The sequence below is a fragment of the Anoplophora glabripennis genome, unplaced genomic scaffold (assembly GCF_000390285.2).
Source record: "Anoplophora glabripennis isolate ALB-LARVAE unplaced genomic scaffold, Agla_2.0 scaffold275, whole genome shotgun sequence".
Lineage (NCBI taxonomy): Eukaryota > Metazoa > Arthropoda > Insecta > Coleoptera > Cerambycidae > Anoplophora > Anoplophora glabripennis.
The window spans coordinates 44,072-64,274 of NW_019416374.1; the positions used below are offsets into that span (position 1 = coordinate 44,072).

General features: G+C 29.1%; 1 protein-coding gene across 1 annotated transcript in view; it reads right to left on the minus strand.

Annotated features, from left to right (window-relative positions):
* The window catches only part of LOC108908430 (putative uncharacterized protein DDB_G0282133), a 135,483-nt gene that overhangs the window by 37,782 nt on the left and 77,498 nt on the right, over positions 1–20,203 (minus strand). Inside the window, exons 2-4 of the mRNA XM_018712466.1 lie at positions 12,484–12,667; positions 7,649–7,831; positions 6,731–6,841 (exon numbers count right to left, since the gene is read on the minus strand). Of these exons, the coding sequence (XP_018567982.1) occupies positions 6,731–6,841; positions 7,649–7,831; positions 12,484–12,667 (478 nt within the window). The remainder of the gene's footprint in view (positions 1–6,730; positions 6,842–7,648; positions 7,832–12,483; positions 12,668–20,203) is intronic.

The window sequence follows — 20,203 nt, forward strand, 5'->3', positions numbered from 1 at the left end:
AGAAAATAAGTGACTTTTCTCAAAGTAGGCTTATGTCAAAACTTATTGATGGATGTCTCATAAACAACGTTTTCATTCTCAGTAATATTTTAAACTCTAATTAACTTTATATCAAAATTTTAGTGATTGTTAATGACTGTAGTTAATAATGATTCATTACAGTCACTAAAATTTTGATATGAAGTTAATGAGAGTTTAAAATATTACTGAGAATGTATGCGTTGTTCATAAGACATCCATCATTAAGTTTTGACATAAGCCTACTTTGAGAAAAGTCACTTATATTCTACACCGTAATATTGTAAGAGTTCAATTAAAAGCCTTTTTTCTCGAAAACCGTCCACATTAGGAAGTTCTAACAAGAGTGTACATTATTTTTAGAACATAAAATTGTACATTATAATTAGACCAGCGTATTTGGCGTCCTTAAAAACCCCGGAATACCAAATTTCATAAAAATATTTTGCACCAAAAATTCTATTTAAAAAAATTTATTTTGTCGCTCTGTATCTCGAAAACAGGCGGAGATAGACATATAGTTCATAAGACATAAAATTATTATTTTTTGTCGTACTATCACCCCCTGAATTTACTTCTTTCTGGTCTTTCTGAAACCTGGATAGTTATAATAACACAGTCTTTGTCATTGTTTAATAAAAGAAGCATATAAAATCATTGTTTTTCGAAATGAAGTGTTTCATTTTTACAGTTGTACCCAACACGATTTCATGAGAGTTAAATATACGTAGACAAGCTTCTTAATATACATATGTACCTAATTATTTATTTGTGGAATTATTTATTATTTCTTTTGTCTAATCGGATTTCTTGTATATTTCGGATAAATCTTGAATATATTAGCTTTTTATATAATTATGTACAACATTTTAATAATAATAAAATACCTACTTTTTGCATATTATTTGTATAAGTTTATTTTGGTATCTAACATTTTTTTGTATTTGAGGGTATGAGTGAAACTTTTCTTATAAACTAAATTTAATTAACCATCTTTTATTATTTTCTTTATTTTTAAAAAAGTTACATACTTAAATAAAAAATCGTTATCTGATAGAAAACGATAATCATATCAAATTGCAAAAAAAACTGATTAAATTTTATGATTTGTTCTGATAACTTTCCTTATGTCAACGTGTTTTTCAGTGTGAGTCGCTAACTTGAAATAAATTGAATTAAACACAAATTTGTTAAAAAAAATGGAGCGCTTTTTTATAAAAAAAAAATGTGTACAACTAGGAAATATGACATATGTATATGATTTTTTTAAATATTTCCCCATTACTTTTGAAAAAGCTCTAGGGATTATTCTTTAACTGGGTTCTGAATTAAGAAGAAAACAAGAAATGAAAAAGAAAATTTTAGCACCCTGTAACTTTTTGTTGACACATTTTTCGTTTAAACAAGTTTGGTTAGATTATTCCATTGAAGTATGTAACATTTGGTAGATGACACCCCATGCAGACTTTATATTTATCTTTGCTTCTGGTTAAACGATTTCAGTTTTTCAAACCGTTTTCGGTTTTCTGTAACACCTCCATAGTTTGATGTACCTCTCACTTGTAATACGCTATATAGTGTTCGTTTTTATATATAATTGGAAATAAAAAATTGATCCATTTTTTTATATATGTATCTACCAAGCGATGGAAAATTATGCTATATTTTTAATATAAATTGCATCCCCATATACTCATATTACTTGTCAGCTAATTAAAAGCAAACAAAATACTGTGGTACAAACTGCATTTCTACCTAGTGATGTGTTTTAATCTTGACTGTTGTTTCTTAAACTGATTTTGTAGTAGATGATAAAAATACGTTATGTTTTCCTTAAAGATCTTTTTGTGTCCAAAATTATATTTCCAGGGCAGGGTATGATTTTAACAACGTGAAAACAAAATAGGAACCTGGAATATAGTCTCGAACGTTAGTAGTGACTAATGAAATAAATAAACAAAAATTACAATTTTGAAGAATTTACAAGATGGAAGAACCCTTGTCCATATTAAAAAACAATAACTAAAATTGTAAGGCCACCGTAAAAATATATAAACAGTTGTTTAAGGAGTGTTTTTTTATTTCTGTAGGTGCTATTATAGGCTATTGATTATATCCAAAAAAAAAACAAGGTTAAAAGGAACTATGACGTTCAAGCAATTTTATTGCATGAATCGTTCAAAGGGTCATTTTAGATGGAAAAACCGCGGTGTGCTATTAAACTAGAGGGTGGAAATTGGAGATAGGGGTGAAAATGCACCCCTTTCAGTTTTTTAATTGTAGCTCGAAAACGAAATTTCCCTATAGTTCATAGGAAAAATTATTTAGAGAATTGAATTTCCCATCGAAATGGCTTATTTAAAAAATTTAAAAGGAAAATTTTATGCAAAAAATCGTTAATAAACAATATGAAAAAAAAGCAAAAAATTATTTTTACTTTTTTGCCTCTAGTTTTTTTTGAGTAATGATAGGTACCTAGTAGACAAAATTTCCTTAAAAATAAAAGGTTGTAAAGTCATATTTACAATTACCCTATTTTTCGATTTTCGTCGCGTTTATTGCAAAAAAGGAAGGAAATAAGACGTTCAAGGATTTTCATCACATGACTTGTTCGAAGGCTAATTAAAAATGAAAAAACCTGCTATTAACTGCTATTACACTGCTATTAAATTAGAGGGTTGAAATTGAAGATAGGGGTGAAATAGATTTTAGCTGCCTATTGGCCAAACTATTTTTCTATGGAATTCATAATAAATGTCATTAAAATAAATGTTTGATTCCTATATTAAAGACAGAATGCAACTTCTTTATGGTTCTTTATTTTCTCAACCTAGAATAATAAAATCTGGAGTGCCACAAGGCTCTGTCCTGGGGCCTTTACTGTTTAGTAGTAGAAGTACCATTATTTATTATTTTACACAACATTTTTATAAAACAAGTCTATTTATAACCTCAAATAATGTCCTAATACAAATTTTAAAATGAAAATTTCAATTCTGATTTTTACTCTATATGCATAGCTACTTCCCACCTCAAAAATAAAATTTTATTTTAAAATTTATATTAATACATTATTTGAAGTTATAAACAGATTTGTACTATAAAAATGTTGTGTAAAATAATAAATAATGGTACTTCTCTCTTGAGTATTTTCGTGTTTTTTTAATTTACGAGCACCCTGTACATCTAATCTAAGATGTTTGTATAACAGTCTCATTTTTTCGAGGGGCAGAACTTTTTATAAAGTGTGACATTTTTCGATACAGTCAAAAACAGTCATTATTAATAAACTTTATTGTACTTAAATTCTCAAGTTTTTACTAAATTATTTTATTAAAAAAGTAAAAAAATAAAAAAAACTTATTTTTTGCTTTCTCTAAAATTGTTTATTAACGATTTTTTGCATAAAATTTTCCTTTTACATTTTTAAATAAGCCATTCTTTCGGTTTTCGGTTTTTTCATTTTTAATGACCCTTCGAACAAGTCATGTGATGAAAATCCTTGAACGTCTTATTTACTTCCTTTTTTGCAAAAAATGAGAATTAAAACGTATAAGAGTAAACGCGACGAAAATCGAAAATTTGGTTAAGTTTTAGCGGCCATACCTATATCAGACAATTTTCATCCAAAAATACTGTACAACATCTTGTTTTGAAGGAAATTTTATCTACTTTTTTTCTATGAAGCAATGCCTACACCTATCTTTACTTAAAAAAAAATAGAGGTAAAAAGTAAAAAAATTTTTTGCTTTTTTTCAAATTATTTATTAACGATTATTTTGCAGAAAATTTTCGTTTTAAATTTTTTAAATAAGCTATGGGAAATTCAATTCTCTAAATAATTTTTCCTATGAACAATAGCGAAATTTTGCTTCGTTTTCGAGCTACAATTAAAAAACTTAAAGGGGTGCATTTTCACCCCTATCTCCAATTTCCACCCTGCGGACTTTGTGTCGTCAGTAGTGCACACTACTTTGCACATGTATGCAGATGACTTACAAATTTTGTACAGCTTCGAAATTGAGAATAATCAAACTTCTGTTGATTTTATTAATTCTGACCTGCATCGGATTAAGGATTTATGCGATAAAAATGATATAATGCTTAACCCAAAAAAATGTAAAAACCTGGTTATCGGTACTTATCAAAAAACTAGACAGTTGGGGGATTTTGCTGTTTATATTGACAATTGTCATTTGAAAAACTGTAGTTCAGTAAAGAATCTGGGTCTTGTATTTGAAAATTATCTGAAATTCTCACAACATGTTAGTGAATTATGTAAGAAGGCGTTCATCTCTTTTAAGGAAATAGCGCCTTTAAAACGTTATTTGAGTTCTGACATTAAATTAGTACTGGTTGAATCCTTAGTTTTGTCTCATCTAAATTACTGTGATTATGTTTATGGTCCTTTACTTACAAATGCTGATAAATTTAAACTGCAAAAAATTCAAAATTGGTGCATGCGTTTTGTCACACATATACCCTTTCTTCACCTTGTTACTCCTTTTATTAGACAGTTTGGTAAATTAAGACTCGATGAAAGAGGCTATGTTCATTTTTGTGTTTTTGTAAATAATATACTGTGTAATACAACTCCTGAGTATCTTTATGAGAAGTTGGTTTGGCGACATGATCGTCAGCTTCGTAATTTACATGATTTGCAAATAATGCGTCATCGAACTGAGTATTTTAGAAAAACATTTACCTATTTAGCAGCTATGGTATTAAATAATGTACTGGTGCCTCAGGACTTAACACTCCGTAATGCACTTCTGATTAAGAAACGCATTCGTGAGTTGGTCATGGAAAACGATAACTCCACAAATGCTGCTGTTTTTTAGTTTTAGTTTTTTGTTTTTGACTTGAATGAATATTATGCGTATGTGTATGAGTGTGTGTCTGACTATACTACGTATTTGTATGTGTATTGCACAAGCATGCATGAGTGTTATATAAGTTATATTGTTTTTTACACTGTTTTATAACTTTATAATCATATTGCTTTCAATATGTGTGTGAGTTAATTGACTTGACTTTCTGAGTGGTAGGCTAATCGTCAGTTATCTGTGTCTAGTCCTTTTTTGTATAAGTTGTATACTGCCATTGTAACTATGTACAATAAATATTTTTGACCTTTTTGACCTTTTTTGACCTTTTGAAAACGCACTTTTCCAGTTTTTTAAGTATAGCCCGAAAACGAAGCAAAATTTCGGTATAGTTCATAGGAAAAATTTTGTAGAGAATTGAATTTTCCATCGAAGGGCTTATTTAAAAAATTTAAAAGAAAAATTTTATGCAAAAAATCGTTAATAAACAATTTTACGAAAGAACGAAAATAAGTTTTTTTATTGTTTTTACTTTTTTGACAAAGTTGTGAAAATCTTTATTTATTATTAACAAATAAAACTTTTGAAATAATTTTTTATTGAGTAAAGAACCAATTTGTTGTAAAAATAATAAGAAATATAATCATTATTATGTTAAAAATCTAAAAAATATTTAAGTTTGACCGGTTATAACTCAGTCAATATTAGTCCAAAAACTTTTGGAAATACATCATTTTGAAGGGAATCTCATCTAGTTTTTTTGTACAGCAATTTTCTTTGCCTACTTCTACTAAAAAAAATAGTCAAAAAAGAAAAAAAATCAAAAAATCTTATTTTGTTAATGTATCAAAAAGTAACATATAAACACTGGTATTAGCATACTTACTTTGGGGTAAAACGTTTTAGTTTTAGGAATTCGGAAAAAAACAAAAATTTTTTGTTAACTTTGATACCCTCTAACCGCCAAATTATTTGGATAGAGATGAGTTTAGTTAAATAACCTTATTTTTACCTTAAAAATCCATGTACGAAATGTTGGCACACCCTATTAATATATGTAATATTTCCAAATCACCAAATACTATACTTGTTTTTTTTAAAGAGTTATAGAGAGCCTTCAGTCAGAGTGCGCTACATTTAAGCCCAGACAGGTGAAAGTGTACTATTTAAGCAGATCTCAAGCATCTGCTAAACAATTGAATATTTAAGATCAAGTTCAAGACTAAATTGACTTTCACCTCGTAATTTTTAAACAATTTGTTTAACAGTTTAGTCTAATTTCTAGGTTATTTATTATACAAATCTTAAAATCAAATACAAGTCGATAAAATTAAAAAATATATTTTATCTGACGCAAGAATAGCTACAATATATTTATTTTATGATCACAATAATGAGTAAATTTAACTCTAAAAACGAAACTCAACTGTTAACTTCAACACACCAGTTGTGTATATCCAATTATGTTCAAGTGTTCGTCTAAAACTACTAAAGAATCTTTAACATTGGCATTTACTTAAATACCACTGAGTAAGCAGACATCATATAACTTTTATTAATAATAATGGGTAGATATTTCAAGTAATTAACATTATATTCGCAAATATTAGTTTTTTCAAGACATCTAGGTGGCTATAAAGTGAATGATTTTCAGTGTTTATGTAAAATTTAAAAAAATATGTTTATTCTAATGAACTCATTAGTTACCTACTTAATAAATTCATTTTTACGCCCAAAATGGGCAGCATTCAAATATTACATCTAAAGATAATTCAATTGAGAGTCGTCAGTTTTACATTTTAGAGGAAGTGAAGAACAAAAGGAAGGCATGGCTCTTTTGTCTTTCCTTTATGTACGCTCCTGGTCAAATTAATTTAACTTCTTACCCTTTTCAGCATTTCTCCTTTTCTCGTGCAGGAACAGCTCCTACTGGTGTTCGTTCGTTCGGAGTCTTGGTAGTCTGGAGTTGTGCCATGCTGAACCAGGACGTTGAGACACTAAAAAATATATGTGCATAAGTGTCAACAATATGCATAATCTAATCTATAAAAGTTACATAGCGGACGTCTTAATAGAATATATTGGAATTAGGATAGCATTACTGATGTAATATCACTTATGGATTACTTTAGCTGTCGTAACAGGAAGCTATAATTAGCTTACAGAAAAGAAAGTGGTTACATTAAAAAAACTACATTATGAATGACAATTCACTATTATACCTAATGAAAATGAGTTATTAGTTTTTTGATTTGTATTTAGCTAATAAATTTTAAAGTTAATATAGAGAAGATAAGAAACTGATTTATTCAAATTGTTTATAGTCTGAATTAATATATCCATAGAGTATATTATTGGATCCTACGTTCAAATATTGGTAGAAATTGTAGTAAAAGAATTTTTTTAATAATTTTTTAACAAATTTGATTTTGAAGAAATGTAAATTATGTCTACTTTTTACATGGCATTTAGCGCTTTGCTACAAATTAGCGATTCGCAAAAATGATAATCTTATTCTTTAAATTATTTATTTTAAAGAAGTTGCTCAAATTTGCATCCCTGTGCCACAATATTATTATTATTTCTCTCAATTTTTTATATTCTAATGAAGAGAAACTACGGCTGAATTTATTTCGAAGAGTTGTCTTAAAGAATTTTCAACTTTTTTTCATTTGCATAACGAAAACGAAGTAGTCGAAGACCCCAGCAAAAATTAACAGCTTTGTGTTTATTTAAGATCCATCTAAAGACAAAACCAAAAAAGACTGTATAAGCCTTTTAAAATGTTCCGTGCTTTGACTTACCTCGACTTGTTGGTTTTCCGCTGCATCGTTTATTGGACTTTTTCCAAATTTGTCCAATGATAGACGAGCTCCGTGTTTGAGTAACCATCGGACAGTGTCAAGATGGCCCCTGGATGCTGCAAAATGCAATGGAGTTGCTCCGTCTCCATCTCTCAAATTCGGATCAACTCCTTGATCTTGAATCTGTAAAAAAGTACGAGAAACAAATAGACAAGGAAAAGTAAATCGCAGGTTTAGAGCTAAATGTTGCAATACGCAATAAAATCCTGTTTAATATTTGGAAAGATAAATAAAATGATCAAATACAAAAATCAAGTTGGATATCCGGAAATGAACGGGGCAGCTTCCGTAGCCGAAAATAAACTGATTTCAGTTAACTCCGTCATATTTTAAGATATTTTAATAAACATTTATATACAAGGGTATTTGAGATAGTTGAAGATAAATGTAGGCTTATCTTTTACTGAAAATATAAAGGTTAGTGAAAATTCCTCAAATTGTCTTTAGTTTTTTATATATTTTTTTAATTTGTGTTTTTGAGAAAATGCAGGATCTTAACAAAACGCAGATACTTGATTCTATACGTTGCATACCAAAGCGCGTATACAAAATATTTGGGGGTTAACATCTAATTGAATAGACTCCATCTCATAAAAATATAGCTGACTCAATCTAAATCAAATCTTAACCTTCATGCCACTGGCAATGCTGTTACTAAATGTTATATAAAATAATGGACCTACTATACGTCCTTGCGGAACACCTGAGGTTTGACAGAGAAAATCAGATTTGAAATAATGATATTGTACCAATTGATAACGATTCATAATGTAAGACAAGGAAATAACAGGAAGTTATGATAGACCTGACATTCCTCATCAATAATTTGAAATAAATTTTCGGTTTTGTACACAAGATTCGACATGGAGGAGCAGCGTTGTATAAAACCAGGTCCTTCTGAATTAATCAAATTAGATATGTGATGTGAAATATATGAGATACGAATTAGCAAAAATCCAAACCTAATTTAAGGTGTTCTTGTCTACCTTTATATTTTATGTAAAAAATAAGCTTATTCATAATATTGGCGAAAGCCTCAATAGCTATACCAAATTTAAATAGAATATTTTCAAAAGAAACAAGTTATCTTAAAAAAATTAAATAAAGAAAATGGTTAAAATGCTACTAGGTTTAAAAAGGTAAAGATTTATAAAAATAATTTCATTCAACTCAAGTTATTTTCTACAAAGAAGCAACCCTTGAAGAAGTATAGTCCCGTTTCCGAAAATCTTGTACGTACAAACATTGTGCATTCTTAATTTTGAATAAATCTCTTTCCAGTTTCCCAATAAGTACCTATATCGAAAGAAGCGTATATTATTCCTTTTTTTTAAATCATAAACATTTTATTGAAAACTATGGTCCAGTATAAAAATTATGTATTATAGCCTAACTTTCGAATATTATATTATCCATGATTTCCTATAATACCTGTTATGTAACAAAAATTTGTAGATAGTAATCTATATGTATATCTAGACTATATCCTTATGAAGCGTCATTACAAGTACTCGTAGATGCTATTTACACGAAATTTAGTTTGATAAGGTAGATCATCGAATGATATTTCATAAACTTGCTGGTGTCAGGGGGTTTCTACCCTTTTAGTTTCAGTCGTATCTTTCAAATAAATATCAAGCTGTTAATTAAATAAATTTTTAATTTGTAACTTGTTTGTAACTTTAGTCCTTCAGTGGTCTCACTTAGGTCCTTTGTTACTTAACCTATAAGTACCTAGGTATGTAATGATGCAACTAAATATGTTCTCTATTTTTTTTTTCATTATCTATGCCTGGCCACGTCACAACAACCCGTAAAACTATGGTACTTTAAATAAGTAATATATAATCCAAAATGAATGTATAAGATATACAAATCATAATCTCTATCCTGGCACTGTAGGAATTTTTAAAATTTAAAGGGGGTCAAATTTGTTATCGGTCCTGTACCTATAGGAGACATATAACCAATATTGCGTTTATTTACGAAATTATTAATAATGTAATTGACTCAACTGCAATGCAATAAACAATGCATTAAAAAGAATTTAATTTTTCATTAAGAAACTATACGACAAGGTTCTAAATGTAAGTAAAGTGTACAGAATTTACTGAAATATAAAAATAGGAAAACATTTACTTTTAAGACGTTTCGAAAGATTAAAAAATAATGATGACTGTACATTCATATTTTTAGACAAGCATAAAATAGCAATTTCTTTTAAGTACGTCATTTATTGATGAATTCTTAAATTACCAAAATTGCTATAATAATCCCAAGGAGATTTATACAGTATTATTCTCAAGTGTGATTAAAATTTTCATTCTAATATAAGTGAAATATAACATTATTATTATAAATGTAATTAACTATTATTAATGAAGATAGTTACCATCCAGCTTTAGGTATAAATATTGATTTAAAAGGGAGCATAGGAAAAAACCCAACTAAGGATAAGAATTACAAATATAACTTTAAGAACGCTAATTTTTTATTACTTAGTCAAAGTATTAGAGACACTAATTGGGAGGGGGTTTTGAACAGTAACAATGTGGATATAGCCTTAAAGCTGTTTTATGAAATTATAAATTCAATATTTGCACAATGTGTACCTAAATATAAATTTAATCCTAACTTTAAAAAATACCCTATATGGTTTACTAATGATATAAAAAAATTGTTAAAAGATAAGAATGTATATAGGAAGAAAAAAACTTCTTCAGATACATTTATGCAAAAATACATCGAAGTAAGAAGGAAATTAAAATCTATGATTCGTACAGCTCATCAAAATTATATCCGTGACATAGAAAATAAAATTAGTTCTGACTCTAGGTATTTTTGGTCATTTGTTGATAAAAGACGAGGTAACAGCAATTACAATGTTCAAACGTACGAATNCAAAAAAAACAATATTTTAAATGGCGAAATTAAAATAAAATACCTTATAGACTCGTAAATCATATGCCAGGTTTCAAAACATTGATCTTACCTGTATTTTGCAATCAGACGTATCACGCGAATATAAATATTTATAAAATTCGCTTTTTCACTTCGCTAAAAATCAGGAAAACTTGAAATTTAAATTTTGTATGATACAATTTTCACCAATCGATAAACTTTTTTATTTATGATTTTTTTATATACATGCAGCGAAGAAAATGAAGCCCAAACACTACATAAATTTTTGAAATAATTAGTTTTTTCCTAAAGCATATATTAAGCTTGGCAACAGCGATTGTTTCATAGCGCGCGAAAATGATGCATGCAATTGGGCGTGTCCAACGTAATGTGTAATCTACACTATCGACATTGTGTATGGCGGGATTTGGAGTAGGTACGTGTGGTGTGTAATAATCATCAGAATAATTAAGTTTTTTAAGACAATGGAGTGCATTATTTGTAAGAAAACTGTAAGGGATGATGACAAATCTTTAATACAAAAACCTAGAATTCAAGGTTTGTTGTCACTAATATCTAGTGCTGAAAAAAGACAAGACAATCGCGCAAAAGAAATTATGTCAAAAAAAAAACGATATTTTAAATGGCGAAATTAAAATAAAATACAATTTAGATCGACTGTCGTAAAGCATATACTAGTTTTCAAAACATTAATCTTAGCTGTATTTTGCAATCAGACAGTGCCGCCGGTCCCTCAAATTGTTCTGGAACTCGGATAAAATCGCATACTTTTGATATTAGAAAAATGTGCCTAATTTGCAATAATAGTGGAACCAAAAAGAAGAAAGGTTTGATATCTGTTCAAACAGGTAATTAAATAATTTTAAATAATTTTTTTAAACAGTTTTCTGACAAATAATGCACTCCGTTGTCTTAAAAACTTAATATGTTCTGATGATTATTACACACTGCTTATTAGGCACGTACATACCTACTCCAAATCCCGCAAGCCGTACACTATGTAGATTACATATTACGTTGGACGCCCCATGCATCAGTTTAGCGCGCTATGAAATAATCGCTTGTTGCCAAACTATTAGCTTTAGGAAAAAACTAATTATTTCAAAAATTTATTTAGTGTTTGGGCTTCATTTTCTTCGCTGCATGTATATAAAAAAAAATCATAAATAAAAAAGTTTATCGATTGATGAAAATTATATTACACAAAATTTAAATATCAAGTTTTCCTGATTTTTAGCGAAATGAAAAAGCGATTTTTATTAAATCCATTAGTACTGTTAAAGCGCTATTGTGTCTGCTTTAATTTAAAAAAAATTACTCTGATAGTACAATTACTTTTTGAGATATAACGGTGGAGACCTTACAAAACATATTCTCATAATTTTTTTTTTATTTTTTCGAAATTAAAAAGATCCCGACCAACAAAAAATGTCGTAAAATACCTTTCATATGCCCAACCACATGCTTAATAAAGCCTACCATGTCTGACCTGGTTCTACGCCAGTTTTTTTTATTTCGATAACTAAGCGACTTAGCGTTGCGATTGCGCTCGTCTATTTAAGTACGTCAATTATTGATGAATTCTTAAATTACCAAAATTGCTATAGTAATCCCAAAGAGATTTAAACAGTATTATTCTCAAGTGTGATTAAAATTTTCATTCTAATATAAGTGAAATATAACATTATTTAATGTGTAACAATCGGGAGAGATAATATTGTTATCGGAGCAATTGTCAAAGTTTCGTCGGCTCATTCCGCATTCATATTTCTCGTAAAATATGCCATAAACACCACGGACTGTCACTAACAACGCTGTATACATAATAGCTGCAAGAGTCGTTAGATGCTCACCATCCACTTAACACAATTCAGACAACCCATTTGACTAGCGGCGTGGATTGGGGCCATGCCATCCTTTGCTCGGACGTACAGGGAACCACCTGCTTCCAACACTAAAAACTTCAGCACTTCTAGGTGTCCCTCTTGTGCAGCCAGGTACACAGGTGTGACGTCATTGTCCATCTGCGTGTTGGCACTGGAATGAGAAACAAAGTCGTTAAGACGTCGTTGTGCTTTTCTTTGTCTGTACTAATGGGTCTGATTAAAAATATCTTCCTGTGCGCTGCAGGTAGCTAATTAAAACATATTTTGCTAAATGCAGTGTCGGGAAATGTGGGGGGATAGATATATTTTATGGAATTGTATAATATATTATACGTGTAGCATATTTTACCAGGAAGTGCACATTAAATTTTCCACGGAAAAGTAAAAAAATAAAACAAGTTTATATAAATCTTGATTCGTTATCCAGATATGGACATTTAATTTTTTTGAAAAAATATATTTTTTATATTTTAAGGATTCGTAATGGTAACTTGACAAAATTTGATAGAGTTGTACCTACATTTGGTACTGACAAAACCATGCTAGAATTTCAATTGCCATTGCAATAGATATAGTGGGTCAGCCCATTTTGTGAAGCGTATCTTCTATAGCCATAACTTTTTTTAAATATTTATGCATACTTAGCTAAAGTAACACATTTCTAAGGAAATTACTCTTACCAATTTCTCATATTTTTATAGACTGGTGTAAACTGTATAATAATGACTGAACTTTCTACACTGAAAGAAATGGGCTTATCAAACTGTTTATCTAGAAGAATGTGTATAGCGCATATTAAAACTTTTATAACCAATATACAACTTTTATTAAAAAAAAGCAATCATCTCCATACTCATTATTCAATGAGTTTAACTGGAAGGTGCTTAATACACCTTATGCATCTATGAAATAAAGGTTATAATGAATTACTTATACATTATTAGGTGTTATAGACTTTATATTCCAATTGTATAGTAGGGAATAATTTGTATATAACAATTGTATTAACAGAATTATTCGTTCTTATACTGAATATGTTTCCGTTTTTAACGTGTAAAACGCATCTTATAATGGTTAAGTGATCGTCACCTCTCGATGCATAATCGGTTATGATCGTAAAATTTCCGACAGTCCGCTGTGCATCGACTTATGACTATTACACGTCTAGTTTGATGAAAATATACAATACAAGTACAGGCACATGTGTTGTGGGATACATGATCATATCGCGTTGTGTGAAATGGAAAATTATGTAATATCTAACTGTTTTATGGCTTGTAATTGTTTCGTTTTTTCAAATGTAAATCTTGTCTAAATCTTAAAAATTATTATTTTGTATGCCCTATTAGAAACCGCTGATGTTAAGTTTTATATAAGATGAAGGAACAGAAAGTTAACGGTGACAAGGAAGAACATGAGTACAAAGTCAATCAACCAGAGGAAATAGAATTAGATGGAAAGAAGCTCAACTTTTCAGGGGATGCTTCATTCTTGAGGTGGGAGAGTTATTGTGCAAATTCTTATGTAATACAAGAAAATACGGGTGCATCGTTGCTAAGAAAATAAACTGGACAGTTTTGGGAGCGATTTGTCATCATTTTTAATACTTAAATGTATGTTTTATACTTACATTAGAACCTTAGCTTGTAATTACAGTTATCCAATAAAATTTCTGAAAACTTAATGTGATATGTTTTTAACTCATACAGAGTATAAAACAGTTTAATACATTGATTATTATAAAACTTATAACCAGTACTAGATGTTTTAATAACGATATGGAACATTTTAATAACAGTTATTGCTATTATTTCGTAAAGGGTATAAAAAACGTATCCTAGTTATACAATAATTTAATAAAGAATAAGGTTTATAGTCACTATACAACTGTGCTAGCAGTACGCGTTTTATATCCAATATTCACCTGTTTAACTGTCACATATAGTATACAATGGTCTTATAATGGCATATAGAATTCTAATAAAGAATAAAGCACATTTCTTTCAATGTAGAAATTAAATTTCAAATACGATGTAAATATGATAATAATAAAAATATTTAAAATTGCTATACCAATATTTTTTTTCTGATGACTACTTGTATATATGTATATAAATAACTAATATGTGGCCCATTAATCGCATACAGCAGAAGGTATCTTTATCTTAGATATACCAACTGGAATTAAATACACTTATCCAATTCATAAAATATTCAGTGGTGTCGAAATTCTAGGGTTCTTAGAGACGGTATCTCCAAGCATCTGCGCCTATGATTTGTGTAATGATTCAGCAAATGTTTGCCCATAATTAGTTAAATCATTGCCCCAAGTTTTATTTTTTATTATTCCACTTCAGAATTTTTAATAGATTCTATCATCAGATATTTGACGTGTGCAATTGACAACACCCTGTACGTACCATTGTATATTTTTCAGTAAACATTATTAGAATTGTCGTAAAAAAAAATCCATTGTTGTTTATAAGACAAGTAATATGGGTGTTTTTTTTTTTTAGATAGTAACAGAAAATGAAAAAACTGCCCTTATTGTTTTATTTTTTGTGAAATCACTATTTAACTGGCAATTAAAAAATATATAAAACGAATTTGGTGGACAGTTGTGACGTAGGTACTAAACTATGCCTTAATTTCGTCTATCAATGGGAAGCTGAAGACAGAGAGGAGTTACTTAAATAAGAAGCTTTCTGTAATAACAACATCCATATAGTTAAGTACTCGTACATAACAAGTTGAATTACGATTTTTTAAATAAAACTACAGTCCGTACGATATTTATTAAGATAAAATTCTAAGAAAAGAATAAACCAATAAAGTTCTGTTATGGGAACTACTGTAATTTACCATGGCAGGGGCGTACATTTAAAGTTTTCGCCAATGTCTTTCTACCTGAGGTCCAAGAAGTGACGCAGTCTTAGAATTACATCTCAATAAATATCGTACGGTAACATTCAATCATGAAAGGCTACACATTTTCTTGATGCAAACACCCCATTGTGTGTAGATTTACTATTTTTTTTCTTGTTTTAATTGTTTAAATATATATCTTGCATTCAATAGAAGTTATTTCCACAGAGGTGGAGAGAACTAAAATATGTCACAAATGATTTCAAACTGTAATTTTTATTTTTTGCACAGGTGGCAAAATATTCAAATACACCGAGAAACATAAATTAAGTTTATGTAAATTAGTTAGATAAAGAATAATATAGTAACTACCTAGTTTATATTGATCAGTTCAGTGAAATTATCATGCATTAGTATTTAGTGCCACTTCTGAGTCTACAAAAAATAATTTGAAATCCGTGATATTGAATTAAATTATAATAAAAAATGTAAACCAGTACAAATTATTTTGTTTCTTCGAAAATACAAAAAAAAGTAAATTTGCAAATAATTGAAATTATCATTATTAAAATTCCATATCTTTATAATGAAAACAACAAAAAAAACTAAAACATTTTTAGATTTCTTATCTGCATATATAATTATTATGTTGATATGTTTGTTACCTAAAGATAGTTTTATTAAAAATATACTATCCTTTGGAAATAGTATCATACGTGAAAATTATTTAAAAAAATTTCCAACTCTCATTCGGAAATAAAAACAATAACAAAAATGTGTTTTAATGAATAATAAAGTAAGGGTAAAACAAGAATAACATTTCCATGTCCTTTTAAGACTATACATATATTTAATAAATGATAAAAAGTAAATGGAAAACACCTTGCACGAGAACCCAATGTTGCTAGCTCTTTTTCCACGGTCTGAATTATAAAGGATGTCTTAAAAGACACACAGAATTTGAATTGTGCGCCATTTTCATTCTGAAGAGTTGGCAGCATTGTTCAGGGTCACAATGTTGTAGTAAACACGTTGAACGAGTCAATATTCTGAAAATTCATTACCAGTACGGATAGTGTGTAGCTGAGACTGTGCGCAAGGTACTTGAAATTTTCGGTAGAAGGAAAGTCCCGAATAAAACAACTGTGAAAAGAGATCAGTTGCCAAATTTCAAAAAACCGGTTCGAATGCAGACAATAAAAAAAACAGGCCGATCTCATACTTGCCGTTCAGCCGAAAATATTGCTACGGTGAGTGATAGTGTGGCGGAAATTCCACATTTTAAAAGGCAATGAATGCAGCGGATTTTAACAAAAGGATGAAGATGCAGAAATTTTTTGAATATAATTTCAATTTATTTCACGTTTTATTCTTTTTGTCTAACTTTAATTGAGTAATTATTCATATATTTCACTGAAAGTCTGTTTTAGGTTTAAATGTATCAGTTTCTAACTGTAAACAGCAATTTTACAAAAAAGATACTCAGCAAAATATATTACCTTGTAGTTTACAATTTTATTTAACCATTGAATTTTGAATACAATACAATTATAGGGCAAATCTAATCATGATGCGAAAATGAAAAAAAAATAATATAATAATAAGCAATTAAATTAATTTATATTGGATTATAATAGAAAATTCAAATGTCCAGTTTCTTACTAAATTAGTTATCTGGCTGCTGCGTCTTTTAGAAATACTTATTATATTTTAAGCAAGCAATCTGTAATTGTTCTCGGTATTTTCAGATTAATAAATTAATTAATATTTTTTATTCCAGCTTCATTTTAGCGTTTCTTGAAAAATGTTAAACTAATTTCAATAATCATGTAAACATATTTATTAGTTATTAATTAATATTAAGTTTTTTCTAATTGCAATGTCGCATTAATAATAAAATTATGATTAAAAATGTAGAATAATTATTTTGATATCCATTAAAATTATTTAAAAAAAATAAATCAATTAAATGTAATGTAATGTAATTATGGCTCAACATTCTATTGTACCCAATAGAAGTTGAATTTAAGAAGTACCTAATATAGAAAAAGTAAATTAATAAACATGAGTAAGTAATAAGTAATTTAACAAAAAAAAAAAATGCTATTACACACTTTTTAAACAACAAAATTTTTCATTTAAAATATTCTTAAAAATTAAAAAAAATTGTGGTTTTATCTGCAAGACTTTTAATTACAAAATTATATGTACCTGTACATTATCTATATTTTTTATGTAGATACATATGTTGTTCTAATTCTTTCCCCTGTTGAAATAAACCGAAATTTGCAATTTATCGGTTTGAAATTTCATATTATAAAAATTTCTAAATATACGTTTTAATTATTAAGTTTGTGCAGAACTTAAAACTGCTTTTTTCATATTTTATAAAGATAGCTTTTTAATTTTCTAGATTTGATTAAGCACATAGGTAGGTACTATATTTACTGATTCAAATTTCAAGCGTAGGTTTAGGTGAATGTTGTTCCAAATTTATTAATTATTCCTTATCGAAATAAGTTTTAATCATTGCGAAGAAATTGCCGACTAATTGGAAGCGTAAATATTAATATAAATAAGCATTTTCGTATTTCAGATATAAAATTTTATAAATTTTAGTTACAGTATTCTCAAATACCTGCATTCATTTCGCATCCAATTTAGAAGGTAGATATAGAAAGGAATTAAAAACATATAAATTTATTGCTACAATATTTTATGTGCACCTACATATCTAATGGAATGAATTATTTAGTTATCAGAAAATGAATATTCATCCAAATACTCATGCCTGGTACACCACTTCAGTATTTATGTACACGACAGCGTAAGCTATAAAGCACACACATACCAAAGAGATTACTCTCTCAAAGAGCTGTCGAATATCTCAGCGTATAGAGATTTTTTTTAATCTCAGCATAGTTTATTGTTTCTACATGCATGCATGTAGGTGCTACAAAAAATTGTAAATGTTGTGCTCAATCAATACCTTAATTATTTTCTTTATATAGAAAGTGGTGACTATTGAACAGCTGTTCGACGATAATTGCCGCCGAATTAATATGTAAAGAAGAGTAGAATATTGTGAAAACATACCATTATTTAAGGTAGAAAATACAAAAATATTTCCAAATAAGACATTTCTCAGACACACTGAAAAAGAAAAATAAAACGAAATTTACATTGTAGCTGCTGCAGATATTAATGAAAATCTTCTAGAAAGTTTCGCGTTTATGTTACAGGTAATTAAATTTCAATATAATTTCTATTAAGTTGAAATTTATAGTGCATGTTTACGTAAGTTTAATGTATTTAACTTCCCTGTACTTTTTCACTAACGATTAAATTACCGAACTCAGTCTATGTGTTGCTGATTAAATATGTATGTTTTTGTATGTATTTTATTCTTTATTTGCGAAGTTAATTGTTATGCGATTTCAAAATTTGGTATTTAACATATTTAGAATATCTTAACATTGTAAGTGTGTATGTTAAAAATGCTGAATGTTTTATCAACAAGGTCAACGGAATTCAACAGGATCAAGTTTATATATAAGCGACTTTTGACGTAGAGTAGTTTCAAAATCTCATGAGCCGCGAAATGCACGAAAGGCGTGGCGTATCCACATAATTCTTCCAATAAGCATGTTGTGAAAACATTGACTCAGAATTAGACCGTGCCTCATTACAACCAGAAATGAACTAAGGCGCCCGGTCATCAATAAAGTCAACTGGCGAACGTTCGTTATATATATTTTTATTGCTTAAATTAAAATAATAAAGAATAGAGCATTTTATTATGACATTTGTAATCGGAGCAAAGGCTTGTTTACACTACGAGAGCTCGAGATAGACTGTGAATAATGGATGTAATGTTTTTAGGACGTGGAATAATTTAGGCGACGCCCGATGGTCGAAATTATGTTTCTGCACATATCAAGGTCAAAGCTCATAAGATTTTGAAACAATTCTAACATCTTTGTTCATAAAAGTGCCGATTAAAGAGGCTTTGGAAGAACTTCATCGAGGCCTCATACCTAAAGACAAGTATGTGAATTTAGTAGAGTTGGCAAAAGTATGCACTAGATGAACCTTTTTACCTCTAGGTATTAGTTTGATAAACATACTGAAAAAGCTATGGGTTGACTCCTGTCAACAATATTAACCATGAAGTTTAAATATGATAACCACAATGATAGAATATGTACAAACGGATATCAACTTCACTATGGAAGAGAACGGCATCTTTCCCGTCCTTATCAAAACGAATTCATCTTGGGCACAAAGTTTACAGAAAGCTTTCCCGTTCTTACACTGTCTCACCATCATCTGCCATCCAGAATACTTGGACATAATGATCTACTCTCAAAATGGAACTCAAGAAATGGATATTCTAACAGACATATTGAAAAAGTCAATAATATCTAAGTATAAAGAAAAATCGTAATATCTGATGATAGCAATTTATCCTTGATATATACAGGGATGTACAGATAAGATAGACCACCTCTTAGGGTATATACATGGTAAAGACTTGACGTGAGACGGGACTTACCCTTCAGGAAACACTGTATTGATACAGTTTATGGAATATCAAGAAAAACAGAGTTAGCTTTTCTGACGAGACGAGATGCAAGAGCAATGGTTCTAATCAACACAACATCCCTTGTACCCTCAGCAAAGTATATATAGCACAACCATGCAGACCTTTTAGGTTAAAGGAACACAAATCTTCGCATGAAGAATGACAATAGAGAGTAATCAACATAAGCGAAGCACAAGACAACAGGGCCCGCACTTGATAGATCTAAGAGCTACAAAA